This window comes from Pelecanus crispus, chromosome 2, assembly GCF_030463565.1.
Source record: "Pelecanus crispus isolate bPelCri1 chromosome 2, bPelCri1.pri, whole genome shotgun sequence".
Taxonomy (NCBI): domain Eukaryota; kingdom Metazoa; phylum Chordata; class Aves; order Pelecaniformes; family Pelecanidae; genus Pelecanus; species Pelecanus crispus.
In genome coordinates, this window is record NC_134644.1 from 148,667,298 (window position 1) to 148,691,020 (window position 23,723).

The following is a 23,723-nucleotide window of genomic DNA, read 5'->3' on the forward strand; positions in this document are numbered from 1 at the left end:
ACCTAGGGCAGTGGGGACCTCCAGTGTTTTGGAACTTCACCCCTGAACAAGTGCAGAATCCTGAAGAATTAGTAAAGTATTTGGAAGAAGTATGTTGTCACCCTGGTAGCTCCAGAGAGACACAAATCATTGCAACATGCTGGGGACTGGCCCATGCCTATCGAGCCGTGGTCAACGCTAATCAGTACCCTCAAAAGAAAGAGAAGGTCTCTGGATCTGATGACAAAACAACAAGCACTGTGGCTACTCAAACCCCCACTACAGGCCCTGCGGCTACTCCAACCCCCACTACAGGCCTTGCAGCTACTCAAACCCCTGCCCCAGGCACTGTGGCTACTCCAGCCACAGCCATGAGCACTGCGGCTACTCAAACCCCAGTGACAGACACTGTGGCTAAACCAGAGAACCAACCTGCGCCGGTATCAGTTGCCCCTATACAGAAGAAAAAATACACGAGGAAATCAGTTCATTTAGTAAGGGATGAAGATGAACCAGGGCCATCACGAGAACCAGAGGAGGAAGAACCCATAAATGAGATGGTGACCACCCGATCCCTATCCCTGAGTGAGCTGCGAGATATGCGAAAAGATTTTGGTCGTCATCCAGGCGAGCACATCATCACCTGGCTGCTCCGATGCTGGGATAACGGGGCCAGTAGCCTGGATTTAGAGGGTAGGGAAGCCAAGCAGCTGGGATCCCTTTCCAGGGAAGGGGGCATTGACAAAGCAATTGGAAAAGGGGCAAAACCGCTCAGCCTCTGGAGGCGACTTCTGTCAAGCGTGAAGGAAAGGTATCCCTTCAAGGAGGATGTTTTATACCGCCCAAGCAAATGGACCACCGTAGAGAAAGGTATCCAGTACCTGAGGGAATTAGGCGTGCTGGAGGTGATTTACAGTGACCTGAATGATGAGCGGTTAACCAAAGACCCAGATGAAGTCAGGTGCACACAATCCATGTGGCGGAAGGTGGTACGGAGCGCACCAGCATCGTATTCCAACTCGTTGGCAATACTAGCCTGGAAAGACGACGAGGCACCAACGGTGGATGAAGTGGCTAGACAACTCCGGGACTACGAAGAAAAGCTCTCTTCCTCCCTACGGGCCTGTGTCTCGGCTGTGGAAAAACTGTCTGAAAAAATATGCCAAGAGTTCCAACAACTCAGAGAGGATCTGTCCTACTCCCCACCTGCACGGACCAGTGTCTCAGCCATTAGGAGTCAACGTCCCTATGCTCAAGAGAGAGGATATAGAGGATACACACCACGGGGCACCCTGTGGTTTTACCTGCGTGATTATGGAGAGGACATGAGAAAGTGGGATGGAAAACCCACCTCAACCTTAGAGGCACGGGTGCGTGAATTGCAAGGAAAAACTATTAGAAAAGGCGGTTCTCCCAGGAAAATTGCAGCTCCAGTTTCCAGTGAGCAGTTCCCGAGACAGAGTAAGAGGGCTAATTTTACTTCCGACCTTGATCAGGGAACTTTTGATTCACATTTACAGGAAGTGAACAACGAATACTGTGACCAGTGTTAGAGGGGCCCTGCCTCCAGCCAGGTGGAGGAAAGGGACAACCGGGTTTACTGGACTGTGTGGATTCGATGGCCTGGAACGTCAGACCCACAGGAGTATAAGGCTCTAGTGGACACTGGTGCACAGTGCACGCTAATGCCATCAAACTATAGAGGGGCAGAACCCATTTGTATTTCTGGAGTGACAGGGGGATCCCAACAGCTCACTGTACTGGAAGCTGAAGTGAGCCTAACTGGGAATGAGTGGCAAAAGCACCCCATTGTGACTGGCCCAGATGCTCCGTGCATCCTTGGCATAGACTACCTCAGGAGAGGGTATTTCAAGGACCCAAAAGGGTACCGGTGGGCTTTTGGTATAGCTGCTTTGGAGACAGAGGAAATTAAACAGTTGTCCACCTTGCCCGGTCTCTCAGAGGACCCTTCAATTGTAGGGTTGCTGAAGGTTGAGGAACAACAGGTGCCGATTGCTACCACAACTGTGCACAGGCGGCAATATCGCACCAACCGAGACTCCCTGATTCCCATCCATAACCTGATTCGTCGACTGGAGAGCCAGGGAGTGATCAGCAAGACTCGCTCACCCTTTAACAGTCCCATATGGCCAGTGCGAAAGTCTAATGGGGAGTGGAGACTAACAGTGGACTATCGTGGCCTGAACGAAGTTACACCGCCGCTGAGTGCTGCCGTGCCAGACATGCTAGAACTTCAATATGAACTGGAGTCAAAGGCAGCTAAGTGGTATGCCACAATTGATATTGCTAATGCATTTTTCTCCATCCCTTTGGCAGCAGAGTGCAGACCCCAGTTTGCTTTTACCTGGAGGGGTGTTCAGTACACCTGGAACCGACTGCCCCAGGGGTGGAAGCACAGCCCCACCATTTGCCATGGACTGATCCAGACAGCACTGGAACAGGGTGAAGCTCCAGAACATCTGCAGTACATTGATGACATCATTGTGTGGGGCAATACAGCAGAAGAAGTTTTTGAGAAGGGAAAGAAAATAGTCCAAATCCTTCTGAAGGCTGGTTTTGCCATAAAACAGAGTAAGGTCAAGGGGCCTGCACAGGAGATCCAGTTTTTAGGAATAAAATGGCAAGATGGACGTCGTCAGATCCCAATGGATGTGATCAACAAAATAACAGCTATGTCCCCACCAACTAGCAAAAAGGAAACACAAGCTTTCTTAGGCGTTGTGGGGTTTTGGAGAATGCATATTCCAAATTATAGCCAGATCGTAAGCCCTCTCTATCAAGTGACCCGGAAGAAGAACGAATTCAAATGGGGCCCTGAGCAACAACAAGCCTTTGAACAAATTAAACGTGAGATAGTTCATGCAGTAGCCCTTGGGCCAGTCCGGGCAGGGCAGGATATTAAAAATGTGCTCTACACCGCAGCCGGGGAGAATGGCCCTACCTGGAGCCTCTGGCAGAAAGCACCGGGGGAGACTCGAGGTCGACCCCTAGGGTTTTGGAGTCGGGGATACAGAGGATCCGAAGCCCGCTACACTCCAACTGAGAAAGAGATACTGGCAGCATATGAAGGGGTTCGAGCTGCTTCAGAAGTGGTTGGTACTGAAGCACAGCTCCTGCTGGCACCCCGACTGCCGGTGTTGGGCTGGATGTTCAAAGGGAGGGTCCCCTCTACACATCATGCAACTGATGCTACATGGAGTAAGTGGGTTGCATTGATCACACAACGGGCTCGAATAGGAAACCCCAGTCGCCCAGGAATCCTGGAAGTGATCATGGACTGGCCAGAAGGAAAAAACATTAGAATATCACCAGAGGAGGAGGTGACACGTGCTGAAGAGGCCCCACTGTATAATAAATTGCCAGAAAATGAAAAGCAATATGCCCTGTTCACTGATGGGTCCTGTCGTCTCGTGGGAAAGCATCGGAGGTGGAAAGCTGCTGTATGGAGTCCTATACGACAAGTCGCAGAAACTGCTGAAGGAGAAGGGGAGTCGAGTCAGTTTGCAGAGGTGAAAGCCATCCAGCTGGCTTTAGATATTGCTGAAAGAGAAAAGTGGCCAGTCCTTTATCTCTATACTGACTCATGGATGGTGGCAAATGCCCTGTGGGGGTGGCTGCAGCAATGGAAGCAGAGCAACTGGCAGCGCAGAGGCAAACCAATCTGGGCTGCCGCATTGTGGCAAGATATTGCTGCCCGGGTAGAGAACCTGGTTGTAAAAGTTCGTCATGTAGATGCTCATGTACCTAAGAGTCGGGCCACTGAAGAACATCAAAACAACCAGCAAGTAGATCAGGCTGCTAAGATTGAAGTGGCTCAGGTGGATTTGGACTGGCAACATAAGGGTGAATTATTTATAGCTCGGTGGGCCCATGATGCCTCAGGCCATCAAGGAAGGGATGCAACGTATAAATGGGCTCGTGATCGAGGGGTGGACTTAACTATGGACAGTATTGCACAGGTTATTCATGAGTGTGAAACATGCGCTGCAATCAAGCAAGCCAAGCAGTTCAAGCCCCTTGGGTATAGTGAACGATGGCTGAAATATAAATATGGGGAGGCCTGGCAGATTGATTACATCACGCTCCCACAGACCCGCCAAGGCAAGCGCTATGTGCTCACCATGGTGGAAGCAACCACTGGGTGGTTGGAAACATATCCCGTGCCCCATGCCACCGCCCGGAACACCATCCTGGGCCTTGAAAAGCAAGTCCTGTGGCGACATGGCACCCCAGAAAGAATTGAGTCAGACAACGGGACTCATTTCCGAAACAACCTCATAGACACCTGGGCCAAAGAGCACGGCATTGAGTGGGTGTATCACATCCCTTACCATGCACCAGCCTCCGGGAAAATTGAGCGATACAATGGATTGTTAAAGACTACCCTGAGAGCAATGGGTGGTGGGACGTTTAAACATTGGGATACGCATTTAGCAAAAGCCACCTGGTTAGTCAACACCAGGGGATCTGCCAATCGAGCTGGCCCTGCCCAATCAAAACTTTTACGTACTGTAGAAGGAGATAAAGTTCCTGTAGTGCGCATGAAAAATATGCTGGGGAAGACAGTCTGGGTTACTTCCCCCTCTGGCAAAGGCAAACCCATTCGTGGGATTGCTTTTGCTCAAGGACCTGGGTGCACTTGGTGGGTGATGCGAAAGGATGGGGAAGCCCAATGTGTACCTCAAGGGAATTTGATTTTGGGTGAAAATAGCCAATGAACTGAATTGTATAATATTAATTGCTTTATAATACTGTATGTTATCTCTTAACTATATGTTATCTCTTAACTGCATGTTAATATAATAATATAGTAGGTTAATATTAAGTATATAATACTATATATTATGATTGCTATATGCCGCATCAATGGTATTGCAGTAAGAATTGCCCAGCTTAATGAAAATGAACTTTGATGAAACCATGTTGGAATGAGAACTGACTTCAGCATGCAACAGTCCAACACTGCACACCACCTGTCCTGCTCTGAAAGACTGTGATGACAGATGGAACCCAAAGTCATGGGCTAAATGAACTCAATGGACATTTTAGAGGGATGGGCCATAGACGAAGGGAATGATATCTGTGTGTATATCAAGATAGGGAAAGGGGTGGTGATTAATTGGAACACATTGGAAAGGGGAGGGCCTGTGCATGACGTAGATGGTATAGAATAAGGGGTGGATACTGTCCTGGTTTCGGCTGGGATAGAGTTAATTTTCTTCCTAACAGCAGGCATAGTGCTGTGTTTTGGATTTAGTAGGAGAAGAATGTTGATAACAGGCTGATGTTTGTAGTTGTTGCTGAGTACTGCTTATGCTAGTCAAGGACTTTTTCAGCTTCCCATGCTCTGCCAGGCGCACAAGAAACTGGGAGGGGGCACAGCCAGAAGAGTTGATCCAAACTGACCAAAGGGCTATTCCATACCATATGACGTCATGCTCAGTATATAAACTGGGGGGGGTTGGCCGGGGAGCAGCGATCGCTGCTCGGGAACTGTCTGGGTATCGGTCGGCGGGTGGTGAGCAATTGCATTGTGCATCACTTGCTTCGTGTATCATTATTATTATTATCATTATTATACTGTTACTATTAGCATTACTATTTTACTTTATTTCAATTATTAAACTGTTCTTATCTCAGCCCAGGAGTGTTTCTCACTCTTACTCCTCCAATTCTCTCCCCCATCCCATCGGGGTAGGGGGAGTGAGCGAGCGGCTGCGTGGTGCTTAGTTGCTGGCTGGGGCTAAACCACGACAACACCTTATGTTTCAAGCATTGCAGTAGACCACAGCCACAGCTTAACAGCCCTTGCCTCCCCCTTTCCGCAGAGCAAGTCTTGGGTCTAGGAGACTAGGACTGATTGGTGGGACCATGCAACACAAACTGCATAGTGTTTTACAGCTGGCATCACTGGCAGTGAATCCAGAAGCCACATCTGAGACCATGTGCTAGGACCTGATACTTGCCTTTCAGCACCAGCTACCTTCCCCACCCTCTAGGGTTTCACAGTTATTAAGAGAAGGGGCAACATCAACATGACCTTGCAGAGACCTGAAATCCTCAATATCAGTCAACAGTCAGATTAGGGTAAATTCATCACAGGCACTCTTCCTAGTAGATATTTCTCACCTATGGGTGAAGAAATTCACATGTCCACGTGCTGCACTGTGTATGAAAACACTGATTATTGTACTATGATTATGAGAGCAGGATGGATTAGTGTAATTTTGCAGGCTGTTGTAGATTACTGTGGGAGAATCAGAGATGGCATAATAAATCAGAGTCTGTATCCATGCCTCTTATATTTTCCACAACCTATTCTTCCAGTGAGAAATGTAATTTTCCAGGATACATCAAATTTCAGAATCAGAATTTCAATCTGTAATGTGTAATGCCGTGTGCAACCTGTTATTTGGGTAGTATTTTCTTACTCAAACAACCAAGAAGCACATGCATATTTCCATCACACCCAGAAGCTGTGAAGGGTTGACGAGGGGTGTACACTTGGCTGGCCAGGTGGATGCTGGAGGAGCCTTCCACTGAGCGTCACCATGCAGCTGCCACTGCCAGAGACCTGGGGCAGCTTGGTGTAGCAGGGCACAGACAGGGAATCGTACTGAAGCTGTAACTGGCATCATGTGTGTTTGTATAGGCCGCTTTGGGCTTCTTAACCTTGAAGTAACATTACTTAGTGTGATAGCCCATCTGCCAGAAATTCCTCCCAGAGCAATGATCTGAGCCCGGATCACCTTCACACATTGTCCTGGTTTCGGCTGGGATAGAGTTAATTTTCTTCCTAGTAGCAGACACAGTGCTGTGTTTTGGATTTAATAGGAGAAGAATGTTGATAACACGCTGATGTTTTTAGTTGTTGCTGAGTACTGCTTATGCTAGTCAAGGACTTTTCAGCTTCCCATGCTCTGCCACGTACACAAGAAACTGGGAGGGGGCACAGCCAGAAGAGTTGATCCAAACTGCCCAAAGGGCTATTCCATACCATGTGACATCATGCTCAGTATATAAACTGGGGGGGGTTGGCCAGGGAGCAGCGATCGCTGCTCGGGAACTGTCTGGGTATCGGTCGGCGGGTGGTGAGCAATTGCATTGTGCATCACTTGCTTTGTATATTATTATTACTATTATTATTATATTATTATTATTATTTTACTTTATTTTATTTCAATTATTAAACTGTTCTTATCTCAACCCAGGAGTGTTTCTCACTCTTACTCCTCCGATTCTCTCCCCCATCCCATCGGGGTAGGGGGAGCGAGCGAGCGGCTGCGTGGTGCTGAGTTGCTGGCTGGGGCTAAACCACGACACACATACAACAGTACGGGTCTGGGGGCTCATCTCCTCTGGTCTCCTGAGAGATCCATGGTGGTCCAGCACCAGCTTTTATTTTATTTATTTAAAAACGGCCAAAATAAAACTACCCTGAAGGCCAAACAATAAAAGGGCTTCTCTGCCAGAGCTGTGTTCTGCCAGCATGCAGCTACAGCTGTATTGTGCGGAGTGGTGCACGACATGACAGCAAGTGGGATAGTCTGAGGGCAGGACTCAACAGGTGAGGTGAGAAGGCCTGCTGAGATACCCCTGAGGGACTGCCTTAGGCAGAGAAGATGAAACATGTCACGGTATGGATCCTGGAGCAAACTTACTTCTCTTAAATGCCCAGCTTTCCTCAATGGCACTGCCAGTTCGTTTGCTCCAAACCAGAGTGGGCTCGTGTGTGTTCAGTGAAGATGACAAGGGTTCCACAAACAAAACAGAGATGGAGCCAAACTGGCATCCACTTTTTCACGCAGGTCATATGAAATCAGCATCAGTAGAGAGCAGACAATGTCGGGGTGCTTCCTACAGACAGCGACAGGAGCACAACTTACAGAAACTTGTGGGCAGCACAGATCTAAGTATGATCAGTCTCAGATAACTATTAATTACAATAACTGTTATTACACAGATTGGCTAGAATCTCTTTCTTGAGTTACAAAGCTGCAGGCAAACCTTGCCCTTGCTAGTTAAAATGAGCTGTGAGAGCTGTAAGATAGCAGACAGCCTTTGTCTAACAGCAAATGGGCACCACAGCAGCACAGCAACTGGATAAGCGTGACCACCACGCTCCACCATATACAGAGTGAAGAACAGGCTCTTTAACAGCCAGCCTAAAATGTTAAAGAATTAAAGTCTACTTATTAACATAATTCTAATTGTTACCAAGAATGCAATTTGCATGCCAAAAAGTTGTTCGTAATTGATGACTCTCAATCATTCTCTCACTTTGGTTTTCCTTATTTTCTGGTGTCATTCAGCATCTAGAGTCAAAGGAAACTCAAAAAAACTCCTGAAATAAATGTGGATGGTGGAGAAGGGTCAGTGCACATGGCTTTCCATTCCCAAACTGCATCAAAATGCAAGGAAAATGTTGATGATGGGTTAGGATGGACTGTGAACTCAATGACAGTCTAGGGAAAGGGAGAGCACTAACTGTTACAACATGGAGAAAAAAACGAATTTTAACTGTTTTCTGCAAGTTGGTTGGGCTTTTAGCAACCGCTATCACCACATGTAGCAAATATCGAGTGGCACAATGCAGAATTATCACAATGGAGCCCTCTTCTTGCTCAAGGTCTTATAAATTCTGTAAGTTTGCTGTATTTCTGAAAATTAGTCAATATTCTGTTTTCCTGGGCCTTTCAAAGTACTTAATTTAAAAGCTGTAAACTGACTTCAAACTTTTGCACCTTCAGAGAGGGAGGAAAATACAGTCATAACAAAAATATAGAGTGAAATGTGTGCAGTACTCCGGTGTTTGGCAAAAAGTGTCCTTAAATGTAGTTAGCTAGAAATAAGATAAGCCTGTACTCCGTATGTCTGAGAAATGAAGCTTGTTTATTTTCTCAGGTAAAAGCAATAGTTGAATTTCAGAATATTTTGACACAGTATCAACCTGTGATCTCAGAATTTTGGACTTCAGTGGCTATTGCTTCAAGTTTCATTAAATTGTAAATTCAAGGGAACAAACACCTGCCTTGTTATAAAGCTGCAGTTACACAGATACATAACTTTTACTGTCAAAACAAAAATCCAACCAGACTCTTGTTAACAGCATATACATGTATACAGAATTGCCTAATCTTATAAAATTTGGCTGAAGAGTTGCCAGCTTTACAAGCAATAAATCATTATGATCAAATGAAAACTATAAAACAAAGTAGACATACATAGGAATGTGCATAAAAGCAATCTTACTAATTATAATATCAAAGGAACATAAGACTGGAAAGCAAAAGTTAGTTTTAAAAATATGTATTATAATTATAGTAAGTATGATTAACCTAGTAATAACTGTAACTTTGTATAAACACCAGGAATCACATTTACCCAGAAACCTCATCAGAAATACACAAAATAAAACTTGGCAAAAAGAACAAAAGGTAATTGCACATCAGTTGTTTGCTATAGTTATGAGGAGGAGGATGCAAGCGGTAGAGAAAGACACTTAAGTTTTATTAGGTGGGGGAAGTTGGACTGGTTACATTCTGGAAAATAAAAGAAACATTCTCTTTTATCCTTTCAAGGAAAGGATCAGCTAGAGTCTGATGTTGCCCAGAGAAATGTTTCCATTGCATCAACTGTGACATGGAGAGTGGTTTTTTTGAATTAGGCTTTCCATGGTTTTCTCCAAGCTGGCAACTTCTAGACAAAGAAGGTTTTTCTGAAGAAGGATCTGAAAAAAATGATGCAGTAGACTAATCAGAGAAAACTAACACAGAAAATTTCAGTCTGAATCAATAAGCCAGTTGGTGAAAACAAATGAGAGAAAATAGAACAGCATATATAATCCTTCTATGTCAATGAAAACCAAACATATGTATTCACACTAAGAGGGGAAAGGCTGTTTCTTGCTCATGGACTGAATTTATCAAAATCACCATATTGTAGCATAAAGACAAATCCTTTTACAAATGGATGGGAAAGGAAATATCTTACCTGACAATTTCTTTTCTTCTTCTTAATTCTGTGACATTTGGGCTGCTCCCATTCTTTAAGTAAATCTGAATCTAGAAGTATGTTGCAGCAAAATTCATGCTAGCTTCTATTTCCTCCCAGAGGAGTCATTCCAATCAGCTAAGAAGAGTTTGAGTAGCTATTCCATTGATTCAGCACACTAGAGCTGGATCTCTAGTGCACTCTGTACATCCAGATTATGGCAAGTTTTTCAGTATACACAATATTGTATACTGTATATCACAGTAAGGAATACACTATTCCCTGTGAAGCACAAAGACAGGAATTCACTTTGGACAAAGGATTCTAAAGCTGCAAACAGTACCAGGTCATTGCAGGGTATGTCACACGTTGCTGGCTTCATGATTCATTTAATGCATACGACAAATGAAGAAATCAGTTTGCTGACTTTAACCAGTAACTGCTGTTATTGGTTTAAAACCTGCTGTCAAATATTTTCATAACGGTGTTACGTGCTCCTTAGGAAAGACCAGTGATACGAGCAGCATGATGACTCAGAGTATTCCTGAGTTTTTTAAACTTTTGGAGAGCCCATAAAGACTCATATATGCAAGACTTTCATTTTGACTGACACATGATGCACATTTGCACTAGATTTGAAGCAGACTTTACTGGCCAGAAGGAAACTTAGAAGAGAGGCACTTCTCAAGTCCTTACAGATTCTGCGTTCCTAACTCCAGAAATTAAACTATGATCAGGTAAAACAATAGGCTTACAGCTTTATAGCTGATCTGCAAGCCAGTAGAATAGCAAGCAACCCATCTGCATGATCCATACACAGTTAATTGCTTCAAGACTCCTATGGTTTCCTAAAGATGGCCCAGTATGAATGGACAACAGGAGCTTGGTCAATAATATCCAGTCTCATTGGTATATCTACTGAAAGTCATTACGAAAAGCTTATACATGGTGAAGTCTGTATTATATTGTTTGGCTCCTCTCTAGTTCATCTTTTGAATCATACTTGCTAGAGATAGAGAAGACAAATCAGTAAAAGTTCTTGGTCTTTTCTGTGTGGTAGCATCTATCCCCAGTAACCTGGAATCTGGTTCCCTGATGAAGTAATTTGACAGCTTTTTGTTCTTAGGAAAGGCAAAGAGACCAACTAGTGGTAGGTGCACTTTGGGGTGATCAGACTGAAGACCATGACTCACAACAGTTTGACTAGGGAATTGATAAGCCAGTTTGTCCTCTGCTTTTTAGGAAATCAAACCTTACCCTCACTCTATCATTTCTACCTCTTCAGTCTAAGAATGACCTTCCATTTTTTCCTTGATTTACTGCCAAAAAGGTTCTGTTCACTGAGATCAAGATATAATTACCCTTGAGGAAGTCCTGCTTACATCACTGCCCTGAGATCCAAGAGACCAATGCTGTGGTTGAACTGATGGAATCAATATGTGTTCAAAGCATAAGATAAGCAGTCAAGAGTGTTAAGACAATTGCAAAATGCTAAATAAAATTACATGCACCAGTGTTCATCACAGTAATATTATAAAATTTCTCTGGATTTCTGCAGTCCAGGAGCTCTGTCTGCCTCACTGCACACCAGTGAGAAAATCTGGCTAACATTTAACACTCAAGGTGCCTTTTCCACACAGATCCTGTAATAGTGCTTAAGTGGAGGCTGGTATATTTTAGAGCGTCACTCACTTGTGGAAAAACAGAAGGTCTAGTTTTTCAATCATTAAAGAAATATACAAAAACAATGAAATCAATATATGGAGCAAAAATAAAGGAGAAAGTCAAATTCTTATCGCTACAGAAGCACTGTGCTTTCACTAACCAAGTCCTCCCCATTTTGGGTAGAATGAGATGAGAAAGGAACACAACTCTAGCTTACTACCTGGAGACATGCAAATCATCAAGCAAAATAGTCTCATTGGGCCTGTATTACTTAATTTCTTGCTCGTGTCTGTTGAGAACATGCACTCTTGTAGCCATTTCTTTGGCTATTTTTATTGTGGTATCTGTATGCATTTAGAAGGTAAAAGTGAGAAAACTCATGGGTTGAGGTAAAGACAGTTTAATAGCTAAAGCAAAAGCCCCGCATGCAAGCAAAGCACAACAAGGAATTCATTCTCTGCTTCTCATCAGAAGGCAGGTGTTCAGCCATCTCCAGGAAAGCAGGGCTCCATCACACAGTTACTTGGGAAGATAAAATGCAATAACTCCAAACATCCCACCTCTTCCTCCTTCTTCCCCCAGCTTTATATGCTGAGCATGACATCATATGGTGTGGGACATCCTTTTGGTTAGTTGGGGTCAGCTGTCCCAGCTGTGTCCCCTCCCAACTTCTCGTGCACCCCCAGCCCACTCGCTGGTGGGGTGGTGTGAGAAGCAGAAATGGCCTTGACTGTGTAAGCACTGCTCAGCAGTAATGAAAACATCCCTGTGTTATCAACACTGTTTTCAGCACAAATCCAAAACATAGCCCCATACTAGCTACTATAAATAAAATTAACTCTATCCCAGCCAAAACCAGCACAATGAGCTACAAAAATTAAAATGGATGGGATGTAAACATAACTTACGATAATTTTTTATTATTTTTTTGTAATCCTGCTCCTAACTTAAACCTATATAACCTGTATGCAGCAAGGTATTAAAACAATTTTGATATGCCAAAATAACAAGAAAGAAGGTTCCTGCAGAAAGGTTAGATACAAATATTTGCAACTTGGGTTTACAACTGCCAGGGGATCTTCCAGCATTTCTCAAAAACCTATTTTAAACATCCTGCATCAGCTATAGCTAATAACTGTGAAATGAAGGGTTATATTCAGAGATTTGTTGTATCATTATCGAGATCTTCATCTGGTACTGGCTAGTATACCTGTCCTCAGATAAACAGCTTTTGAACTAACCCTTACCAGCTACTCATTACTGTCCTTGAATATGTAGAAAAAACCCACCATATAATGTCATTTGGTTGTAACGAATCACTAGTTGAGCTGGCCATAGCTATTTCAAGGAATTAAGAGGCATGATACACGAATTGGTTGTTACTGCAAGGAATGAGTCCTTCCTCCTCTTCATCTTGTGAAGGGCTCCAATGGATTAGAAAAATCAGCCAATATCTGGAAGATCCCATAATGAACCTCATTACTTCAATCCTATTTTACTGAGCATCAGAGCTTTCTCCAGTGACAGACCATATATTCAGAATGGATATACTTCCTCAGCCACAGCCAGAAGTAATGAAAAAGAAACTCACTTTGATGGTCTTTCTTTCCCATACAGTCGCACTCAAGCAAGTCATGGGTAACACAGCTGGAATCTTCATGAAGTGTAAAGAGATTTCTAAGCTCCTCAATGGAAAAATGGATGTGTTCAGATGTCTTGGAAAGGTCTACAACTGCACCAGAAAGGTCTTGTTTGCTGATCTGTCTTTGATAAATCTTTTCTTCTATTGAGCCTGTATTGAAAAAAAAAAAATAGATATACTGGAATAATTTTTGACCAGTACTTGTCAAGAAGAAAAGTCAAATCCATTTCTTGACAACAATATTCATAGGAAATGCCAAACCACTATTTTCAGTTGTTCAAGCAAAAGCAAGCAAAGGCAAATGAATCAATGTGATGTCTCTATTTCAACTGAATTCAGAACAAATAATATATATTTTTGAAGAATGAATGATTTCCAAAAACACTCCCTCCCTTTCTTTTACAGATGAAATTTCAATAGCTGTCTCACTCTAGGGTATGTTTGAGCACCATCTCTGACCTGTGGTTAGCAGTCTGTAGATATATACAGTGTGTTTCTGACCATCTCTCCACACTCTAGCCATTGCCTGAAGAAAGCAAAAAGATGAAGAGCATTAACAGCCTACGATACAATGGTATTTCAACTAAAACTTGTAGCCTCCACTGATCAAAGTACCAGTTCTGCTAGCTCATTCAAAAAGATGTTGTCCAAAGAAAGCATTCCTCAAGAAGTATCTTTGACTGTTTTTATAAAAATCTTCTGGTATTAACTGTAAATAAATTTGAAAATATAATTTACTTTCTGCCACTTATGGTCCCCTTTCTTTCTGTGTACCATAGTAGGAAAGTACGGGGTTCACCTCCTTCCTGCCAGAAATCCCCTCTTCATATTTGTTTCCCAAGCATTAGCAACTGTTTAATATTTCAGGAATACTCATCATTCTCCCCAACTCCAAAATAGTTTTTTGCCACAATACATGTTTAAAAATGACCTTTCCATTTCTTTTAAAGTTGTAAAATTAGTGTTTCACACCCCCTGTAATTCTTAAAAAGCAAAATGTAACTGAGTACTGCTATACGATTTTTTTAAAAAATGTAAGGGTTATACCTACATTCTAGGTGCAAGTACCCACAACATGGTTTGCTGTCTTTGGCAACCTGTAGCAATTTTGACTGATTTAGCAGACTGTGTTTCAAGCAACAAGACAAGTGACCACATGAGGGTACTAATTCACACTTTAGAACAGGAGCAGGGCCAAGAATCAGAGCTTATTTCAGGTATTAAGCACACAGCATTACTCTACAATAAGAAGTTTCTTACTGTGTTTATAAAAAGATTTTTTAGAATTGTTATTGTTAAGGACTATTTTAACCAAACGCTCTTATGCCAACTAAATAATCCCTTGAGTCCAACAGTGGCACTACAAGAATAGCACAGCACTGACTTTATTTTCTTTCTTTTGGCATCATTGCCATGTGATTTTCTCATTCTCTTAATTCTGATCAGAACTTCTCCCTTTTTCTCAGGTATTGCAAATCAACAGCAACATTTGCTATGCAGTCTAATCATGTTTTTGTTTCCTTTTTAGAAACACAGCAACATTCCAGTTAAAAAGAAGCCAGGAGACAAAGGGGATACATAACTCACTCCTCCAAAGAAACCAGAATTTAATCTTTTTGGTTTTTACTGCAAGGGGGCTTCTACTGATCCCAATATATATAATATGGCAGAGAAATATTTTTTCTTTTCTTCTCAGAGTTTTCCTCCAGTATCGTACTTGTTTAGATGCGATGTGATAATTGGGTAGCAGTAAGACATGTAAAGCCAGGCATTTCAAAATCAATCAAGGAATCATCTGATGCCCATCCCAACCCCCATGTACACAGTTGTTGTCAGACCTGAATATCTGTAGCTGGATTCCAGTCGATATCATACAGGATCAAATGAGATGCTCCGACCAAATTCAGTCCTACTCCGCCAGCCTTTGAACTCAGCAAAAAGATAAAAGCTGGACTGAATTTGCTATTAAAAGTATCAACAATCTGTTGTCTCTGGGAGACAGGAGTATGTCCGTCAAGTCTAGTATAAGAGTATCCATAACGTTTGCATGTCTCTTGCAATATGTTTAATGTCTGAGTATAATTGGATACCAGTACGACCCTGTCAAACAGTAAAACAAAGTTATCTTATCATCTCAGACCTCGGTAAAGTTGAAGTCCAATAACAAATTACTGAAGACATATAAGAAAATAAAATCACAAGTCAAGCAAAAATTACACATGAAGCTGAGGCTACTCATATTTCCTGAGAAATAAAGTATTTCCTATTAATTTGAAGTACATACTGGATATGGATGCATTACTGTCAAGCATTGAAATGTTAAATAATGAATGTTTTCCTTTGCAAAAGAATTTGGCTTAATGCAGGGATCCAGAAACAACAACAGAAATAGATTTTAAAAAAAAAAAAACTATTTATACAAAATAGCTGTTCTTAAGGCATCATTTGCAGAGGGTGTTGTAGCAGCTAATAAATAATATGTATATGACTCTACTTACTGAAAAAGCTACTGTGAACTTTATAGACAACCTCAGAAAATTCTAATAAACAAAATCATGAAAATCAAATAGGAAAGCAATGACTCTTTCCTACATTTTATGATTGAAAAGAACTGGGATGAAGGATGGTGAAAGTTATCACAAACAATATAGTCTGGATTATTGTTGGTTTTACTTTTTTAAAGCAAAATCAGCCTCCTGATCCCTTACACTAATGACCCATACTGTGTCAGTGGTTTTTCTCTGAAATTTTGACTAAACAAGTTTCAGAGTTCTGCAAATCTGGAACTTCTATCCTCCCAGATGTTGAGGAGTATTCTACTGAGGGGACAAAGAAAGCTCTTTTGAATTTAAGCCATAAATAAAAAGCATGGTTAGGGCATTTTCTGCTAGATCGTGTTTGAAGGTCTATTATAATCTAAACTAAATGTACAAAATTCCATCAAAGGTGCTCCATTTTTAAAAATGATTTTTTATTAAAGACAAGTACTGAAGAACTAGACAAATAATTTCAGGGAAAATCTTGTAATTTAATATTTTTAAATTGTTTTAAAGTATTTTTATTCTTACAGTTGACTCTACAATCAAACTACATCCGAGACTTGTTTGTAAAGACTTTGCAAGATTGATTTTTTTGTCAATCAACCCCAAATTCACACCTTTGTTTTTACTCAAAAATAGAATATAAGCTTTCTAAGAGGACTGGAATTAAGTCTGTATATAGCAAAAACTATTTAGTACTAACATGAGCAGAGAAACAAAAGAAAAAGAAACACAGTCAGTACTGAATTAAAGCAACAAAACTTTTAAAGGTGTAAAATAACAACACCAGCTGTAACTCAGTAGAGTCAAACCACCACACTCCTATAGCACTGATACAGGGAAAGGTGTTTTTTCCTCATACCCCTGTTTCTTTCGACCTGCAAGAAATAAAGCCAGTACATTTAGATATTTAGCTGTCACTGGTTTCAATGGATGTTAGCCATATAAATTCCAACGATAGGCTCAGCTTTCTGATTTGTAAAGAGAGAGCATCAGGAACAAACAAATTCCATTACATCAGTGCCAAGAGATCTGCTGTTACTTCCTGCTACTGAATTACAGCATATTCTATTTAATCATCAATTTAAATAAAAATTAAAAGCTAAATACTTTTGGAATAGCTGGGCTTTAAGGCATGAGTACCTAAAACAGTTATCATGGGATAAAAGGTCATGTGAGATTTCCATGAATCAGCAATTCCACAGTAACTAACCATGTGCATCCTACTACCCCATGATAAACAGAGGTTTTCCTACATGTCAGTGGCATTTATCATGGGGGAAATAAGCAGTTGTTGTGCAGGTTGACCTGTTGAGTCTGGTTGCCCTGAGCAGAAAAGGCACCAAGCACTAAGCAGTTAAACATGATTAACGAGGAAAGAATTTATAATCCAGTAATTAAAAACATTTTAGTGCAATTTATAATATTTAATACAGGAATACATCTCCTCAAGGAGATACAAAGTATTGGAAAGGCTTTGCAAGTAAAGATAATATGTCATAGTATGGGGGCTGTAGCTAACTTAGTTGCTGGAACTCAGTATGAAAAATACAAGGATTTTTAGCTGGAAAAAATATGAAGAGCAACTTTGAAAATTATGTCAGCTGCAAATCCTAGTTTAGTAATTTAACAAGGAAGAGCCTGGAGTACAATGCATAAATATGCTTGATACCACTGCAAACAGTTGCAATGCCTTTATTTTGAATATTATGTCCCCACGCATTTGAAAAGCAAAGCAATATCCCATTATCTCCCTTTTACCTTTCTTTCACACTTGCCTTTCAGAAGAGTTGAGCTCATGGATTGCTGCTAACAACTTCACCAGCACCTGCAATTTTCCTGAATCCGTTTCAGAGAAAGTTTCTGAAGTATAATCTTCTGGAAAGACATCTATTAGACCTTCGTAGAGACTGGACTCATCATGTTCATCAGACATAGGATCACAGCTTTTTTCCTATTGCAAATAAAAGGATTCAAGCTCCATATCCCCTCTAACACGTTCTGGGGTTTTTTTAAAGGTTGCTATATTCTTACAAAGACAAAAGGAGTCATCAAAAGCTGCCACAAAGTAGTGTATCATGTGAGCACGACACAGTTTTAAAATACTGATAGCATTTATTTTGGTTTACAGCCTCTAATCTAAGATGTTGTCTGTCGCTGAGGAGAAAGTTGAAATACTTAAAACTGAAAAATGTTGTTTACTTCTATTTCTCTACTTAAACAACCACACAGGGGTACACCCACAGCAAAGCCATATCTAAACCTTGGGGAAAAAAATCAATACCCTGTTTATTCTTTTCAAATTCCGTAATACCTTATTACGGAATTTCCCAGTCACTGACTTTTTTAGGAAGATGCTGTTATTAAGATTCAGTTATGCAACTGGAAATGAAGAAAAGCTAACAAGTAAAAACAATGAAATAGAAGAAATACAGGTAATATTTTGCTGTAATTTGAAAATCAATATTTCACAGGGAGGAAAAAGCCAAACTACTCAAACGCCAAAACCACAACAGTAATAAATGACTTGCACATATAGTCCTTTCCATCCCTATAGTTTCTAAAGGGTTACACTTTCATGTACAAATTTCTAATGCTTATACTATGAAGGAAGGGCAATGAATTTTACTTAGCAGTATTGAAAGTTACAGGGAGGTCTGTGCTGTGGACATTCCCACAAGTCAAGAGGAACATCTTTTAAGAAAGATCTACATTTCTACTCACCTTACTTGGACTTTGACTAGTGGCCACAGAAGTTAGTATTACCAAGTTCTAACTATCATATTATTTACCTATAGGAATAAGAACATTTCTATAGAAATAACGAGGTGTACAGTGTGATAGGATCCCAGAAGAAGTGGAAATGGAGACATGTTGAGCCTGCAGTTCCCAGTGTCACTGAGCTTGAGAGTGAAATTATCATCTGGACAGGGAGGTTTCAGAGGAACCAGCAGACAGAATACACAGAATAATCTCTAGCTAACATTGTTCTTTGTAAAATTCACATTTGTATGTATTTTTACAAATATTCAGAGACAAGATTAAGAAGGAAAATACATGAGGAACAAGAAAAGACCATAAGGCAATAGGAAACTGGTGAGATACCTTCCCTGAGTACATTCAGATTTCCTAACATTTATGTTTTTGAAAGCAGATCTCCTAAAGCAAGTTGTATGTGAGAAGAGAGTATGGAAATAACCTTAAGTAACGTGCACATTGACCAGAACATAGTTTTAGTGACCTTTGCCTGCTGAAATGACTAATTGCAGGCACCCACCCTCATGTGGATAGATACCTTCATAGCTTTAAACAGAAGACATGGATGATTGCAAAGTTTTTTCAAAGCTCCTATACATATTAGGTGAAGACTGTTTTCTAGCCTGCCTTGTAGACAGGACCTAATAACTCGAGAACTAAGCAGTTTTCGATACAATTCGAGTTGCAGTGCTGTTGGTCGACAGAAGATTATGCTCTCCTTTTTGGGAGGCAGAAATTTGTTTATAACCTCCTGTGTTCTCCTAAGAATAAAGAGTGCAGTTAGGCGTGTGAGTTCTGCTGCTCTTTTTTCTCCAAGTTCCTTTTCCTCCTACAAGAACAAAGCACAAAATTAATGATAATCTTGCATTTCATCACAATAGTTTTCTGTATGATTTTAATTAGGTAGTTAATATTTTAGATGTATGATACCATTTCTGACATGGGACTGTAATGATCAATTCTTCTCCAATTAGTACCACTGCATTAGCTTAGTTCTAGGTCTGGTTTCTAAAGTTTTATACAAAGGAAGATAACATCCCAGAAGATACCCCAGGCTTGAATTATATTCTAGAATTTCTTGATTGATGCAATAAAATCATGCAGATTTTCCAGTACTGTGGAGAAACTAAGAATGAATAAAGTATCGTCATATGGTAATTGGCATGGCATTTTTGGGAATGCAAGGTGTTGGAAGAACAATTTTTGCCTGATAATTAATAAGCAGCTGAAATGCCATGATCTCAACATGCATGTATTCCTCCAGCTTCCTTTGGAGAACAACTGATTTTGTTTCAAATAGGAAGGTGAAAAGCTTTATTACTATTAGTCCTGATCTTTATTTTATTCCATAGAAAGCAAATTTCACAGTGCTGTCTATGAATTTTCTTCTATAAGTGCATATTTTTTAATAACATACCTTTGTTGCTGAAGGTTCTCTAGACCTGACAATCGGTTCCTCATATATTTTTCTATACGTGGATAAAGAACCAAGTATTCCTGGATTCACAAACTCTATTAATGCATAAAATTCTTGCAAGTCATTTTGGATTGGAGTTCCTGGAAAGAAAAAAAAAAAATCCTGCATTTGGTAACTTTTTCTTGAAAATTATATAAGTACAATCATTGAATGCAGGGTTTAATGCTGAGAATGCAGCCTGAAAACAGATGTTTTGTTTCAATGAAAATTACTCACAGTACTGAATTAATCTGGAACTTTATCATGATTAATAAACTACTGCCCCCCTAACTAAACAGACTGCACATCTAGTAGTTTTGACAAAGGAATTGAAAAAGCCAAGTTCTAAATCAATTTTATTAAATAACTACAAAGGAAAACAATGAGTATATGTAAACAGAGTCCCGATTCCCTTACAGAAGTTCCCATGCTCCTTCCCTGTCCCTGAAGTTAGTCAAATTTTGCATTTATTTAAAAAAAAAATTGGAAATAATCTGTTTTTACAAGACCCCAAATTTGTGCAGTTAATACCCATTGCCAAAATTTATACTGTGCTCCTGCCATACTTAGAATAGCTTTTTTCTTTACCCCAACCTAATACTATTAGCATAGCTAAATATCAGAAGTAGCTATAAATACTAACCAGTAAGGATAATTCTCCTCTCACAAGACAGACTAGTGAGGGCTGTAGTTGTCTTAATAGAGCTATTTTTCAGACGATGTCCTTCATCACAGATTAGGAGGTTAAATTCTATAGCCTGAATTTGATCCAAAGATCGCAGTAGCATCTCATAACTGATTATCAATACTGAATAAAGTGGGGAACCAATGAATTCTTCTACTTTGTGGTCCTGCAGGTATAAAGGAAAATATATCATACAATTATTTCTTTTGAGATCACTCATCATATTCCTTAAATGTCCAGTGTCTACAGAAATTTTTCTAGCATGACACAAGACATTTACTATCTCCTCCATGCGTTTGGATTATTGATTCTTTCCTAATTTGCAAAGGAAATATGGGATCTGATACAGCAATTGCAAGTTTTACCACCTCATTAAAAGAAAATTTATTATTCTTTTAGGCTTTCAAATCCTTTGAGACACATTACCATGAAGGTGAAAAGCACAGTCTCCCTGTAACAGCTTTCCAGTCCTGGCATTTAGGTAAGCTTCAAATGAATAATTAAAGCCAAGATAACAAAGAGGCATAAGTAGCTGCCTGTACATTCACTTTGGGATCTCAAGCTGCAGAGCGCAGTAATGTGATCCAGTAGAAAGTTACCACATTCCACCAACCTAAAATTCCTCCTGTAGTTTTGAATTGAATATGGTATTAACTTTGTTACAAGCCCTTAACATTGATGGGTTGGCCAACAGGTAAGGGCAGCCTGGGACTCAGAAAATAGAGCCCCAAACTATCTCCAAAAAACATGCCTGTGTATTGGTAAATAAATGCAATTGATTTCTAAATCCCGTATTAGTAGTCAGAAAATGGCCATGAGCCCCTTCACCCTATATACCCTTCAAACCCTTTTCTTTCAATAGACATCAAGACTTTCGTTGAACTCCTAAATAAATAACCAGAACTAAGTCTACTTGTTTATTACCAAATGTAACAATAAGGAAAACCAACAAGAGCTGCCCATATGATAGCACTCGAGTCTGAACAGAATAAGACTTGCACAATTAGACTTGCACCTTAGAGACAAAACCAGCTTTAAAAAGAGACACACCAAATTAAAAAGTCACTGTAACGCAAAGAAAGTTTCCTAGAAATAGTTACATATCTGTACAGACTTGTGAATGTACTAGGATTGCTTACTTGTCTTGCAATTATGCATAAAAATGGAAAAATCTACTGTGGGCATGTCCCTGTCTGCTTAGCTCCAGACACTAATTCCCTGCACGCTCCTTCCTATTTCCTAATGGTGTTCACTAACTAAGCAGGCTATGGGCCCAGCTGACAAGCTCAAGAACCTCTTTAATTGTGAAAGCAAATCAAGCTAGAGCCTCAGAAGGTATTTTTATTTCCAAACAAGATCAGTTACCAAACACAGACAACTAAGTCTGGAGCCAGATGGTGCAATACACTGTAAAAGCAGCACCACTTAATTACCACAACGTTTAGAGCCTCCTAGCAGGTGATTCAGATGAATCTATGGGCTGAATCTGGCACATTAATCTCACAAAGTACCTTGTCATCAGTCCCCACATGCTGCTCACAGAGGCCCAGCACGCATGGGAAGAAGCAAGGAGCAGTGAGGAGCAGGTAACAAGGGCATGCACCAATTTTCCCAGTTGTTTGGATGGGACCCAAGCATTCCTGTTGTTTCCAGGACTGTAGTTAACTGCCAGTTTTCTGGCCAGTATTTTTACCTCCAGTTTCAAAATAGGAGCAGAAAATTTCCCAACACAGGAAGAGAGACACAGAGGGACCCTGTATGCAACACCCAATGTCATCCCTGCCCAGTATTCAGGCTCCACATTGCAGCCCTGAAGACAGATGCAACGCCTCTCTGACCTTCTCTTGGAATAGTCAAGCACCAGAAGATGCCCAGGGTTCAGAAATCATTGTGCCTTCCTACACTTTCTGGGTGTGAGCTGAAACTACAGGGAAAGTGGTGGGGGCACTGGGGAACTGCCTCCAACATCCCTCCCCTGGTAAATCATCAACTCTTCTGGACCCCTTAAAAAAAGCAGGAGAGTCCTGACGTATTATAAGCCCCCTGCAGCCAAATATAACATACTCTTTGCTGTATATAATAACAGCAGTGGATGATGGACTAAGAAGTAAAATAAATTTACAAGCTAATTTCAAGTAATTAATTTAGCCTCTTAACTGGCTGCAAGATATGTATGTATTACAGCCTCCATTTTCACAATTACCCGAAGTGACTTGACAGGTTTAAGCAAGTTGCCCAGAGCTACATATGGAGAAATTGTCAATCAGTATTAGAGCTCCATAATGTCCCAGACTTACTCTTTGAACAGACCCTTCTTTGCACTACTCCAAATCCAATATAGCCGGTGAAGTGTAAATCAAAAAATTATGATCATGAAGCAATATAAACCTTGAATTAATTAATTGTCCAGATATTTTGACTTAAAAACCAAACCAAAACGACCCTAGTAGAAGTGATACTCTGCAAACAGATAAAAGAGCTATTCTCTCAAACATGTCTCAAATGCTGATAACATGGATTAACGAGACCTAAATGCAACCTTTGTGGGGACACCTTCATTTTAAAAGCAATGTCCTCTACATGACATTTGCATTTTAACAGAAGTAAACTGTAATCTCATTTTAAAAGAGATAATGCCCTGGTTTTTTGAAGAGTCTGTTACTGAAGGGTTAGGATCAGTTCGCAGTGTTTCAGTGTGAAAGTGAGGAAAACATGCCTACCACATTTTAAAAAGTCTGCCAGTTCTTTGAATGTATTCCTTATAGGCAAGAACAGAAAAAACCTTTGAGACAAGCTCTTCCTTTTAATTTTTACTGGAGAAATAACAGTATGGTAATTGCTGTTTTTCCAGAGAAGATAGACAGTAAATTATTTTGAAATACCTCATTATACCCCAGGCAAGTCATATTGTGTCTTCCTTTTGCATGACAATGTATTCCTTGCTATTTGGGAACACAATCTTAAAAGCTGCTGAGTGTCCTCAAT

The 23,723-nt window shown here is 40.7% G+C and overlaps 1 protein-coding gene across 1 annotated transcript in view; it reads right to left on the minus strand.

The window, feature by feature from the left end:
* Positions 1-9,360: 9,360 nt before the first annotated feature.
* Positions 9,361-23,723, minus strand: part of RAD54B (RAD54 homolog B) — a 65,119-nt gene continuing 50,756 nt past the window's right edge. The window contains exons 8-15 of the mRNA XM_075704542.1: positions 20,697-20,904; positions 20,015-20,154; positions 19,136-19,426; positions 17,619-17,794; positions 15,139-15,400; positions 13,760-13,826; positions 13,250-13,450; positions 9,361-9,730 (exon numbers count right to left, since the gene is read on the minus strand). Of these exons, the coding sequence (XP_075560657.1) occupies positions 9,513-9,730; positions 13,250-13,450; positions 13,760-13,826; positions 15,139-15,400; positions 17,619-17,794; positions 19,136-19,426; positions 20,015-20,154; positions 20,697-20,904 (1,563 nt within the window). The 3' untranslated portion in view covers positions 9,361-9,512. The remainder of the gene's footprint in view (positions 9,731-13,249; positions 13,451-13,759; positions 13,827-15,138; positions 15,401-17,618; positions 17,795-19,135; positions 19,427-20,014; positions 20,155-20,696; positions 20,905-23,723) is intronic.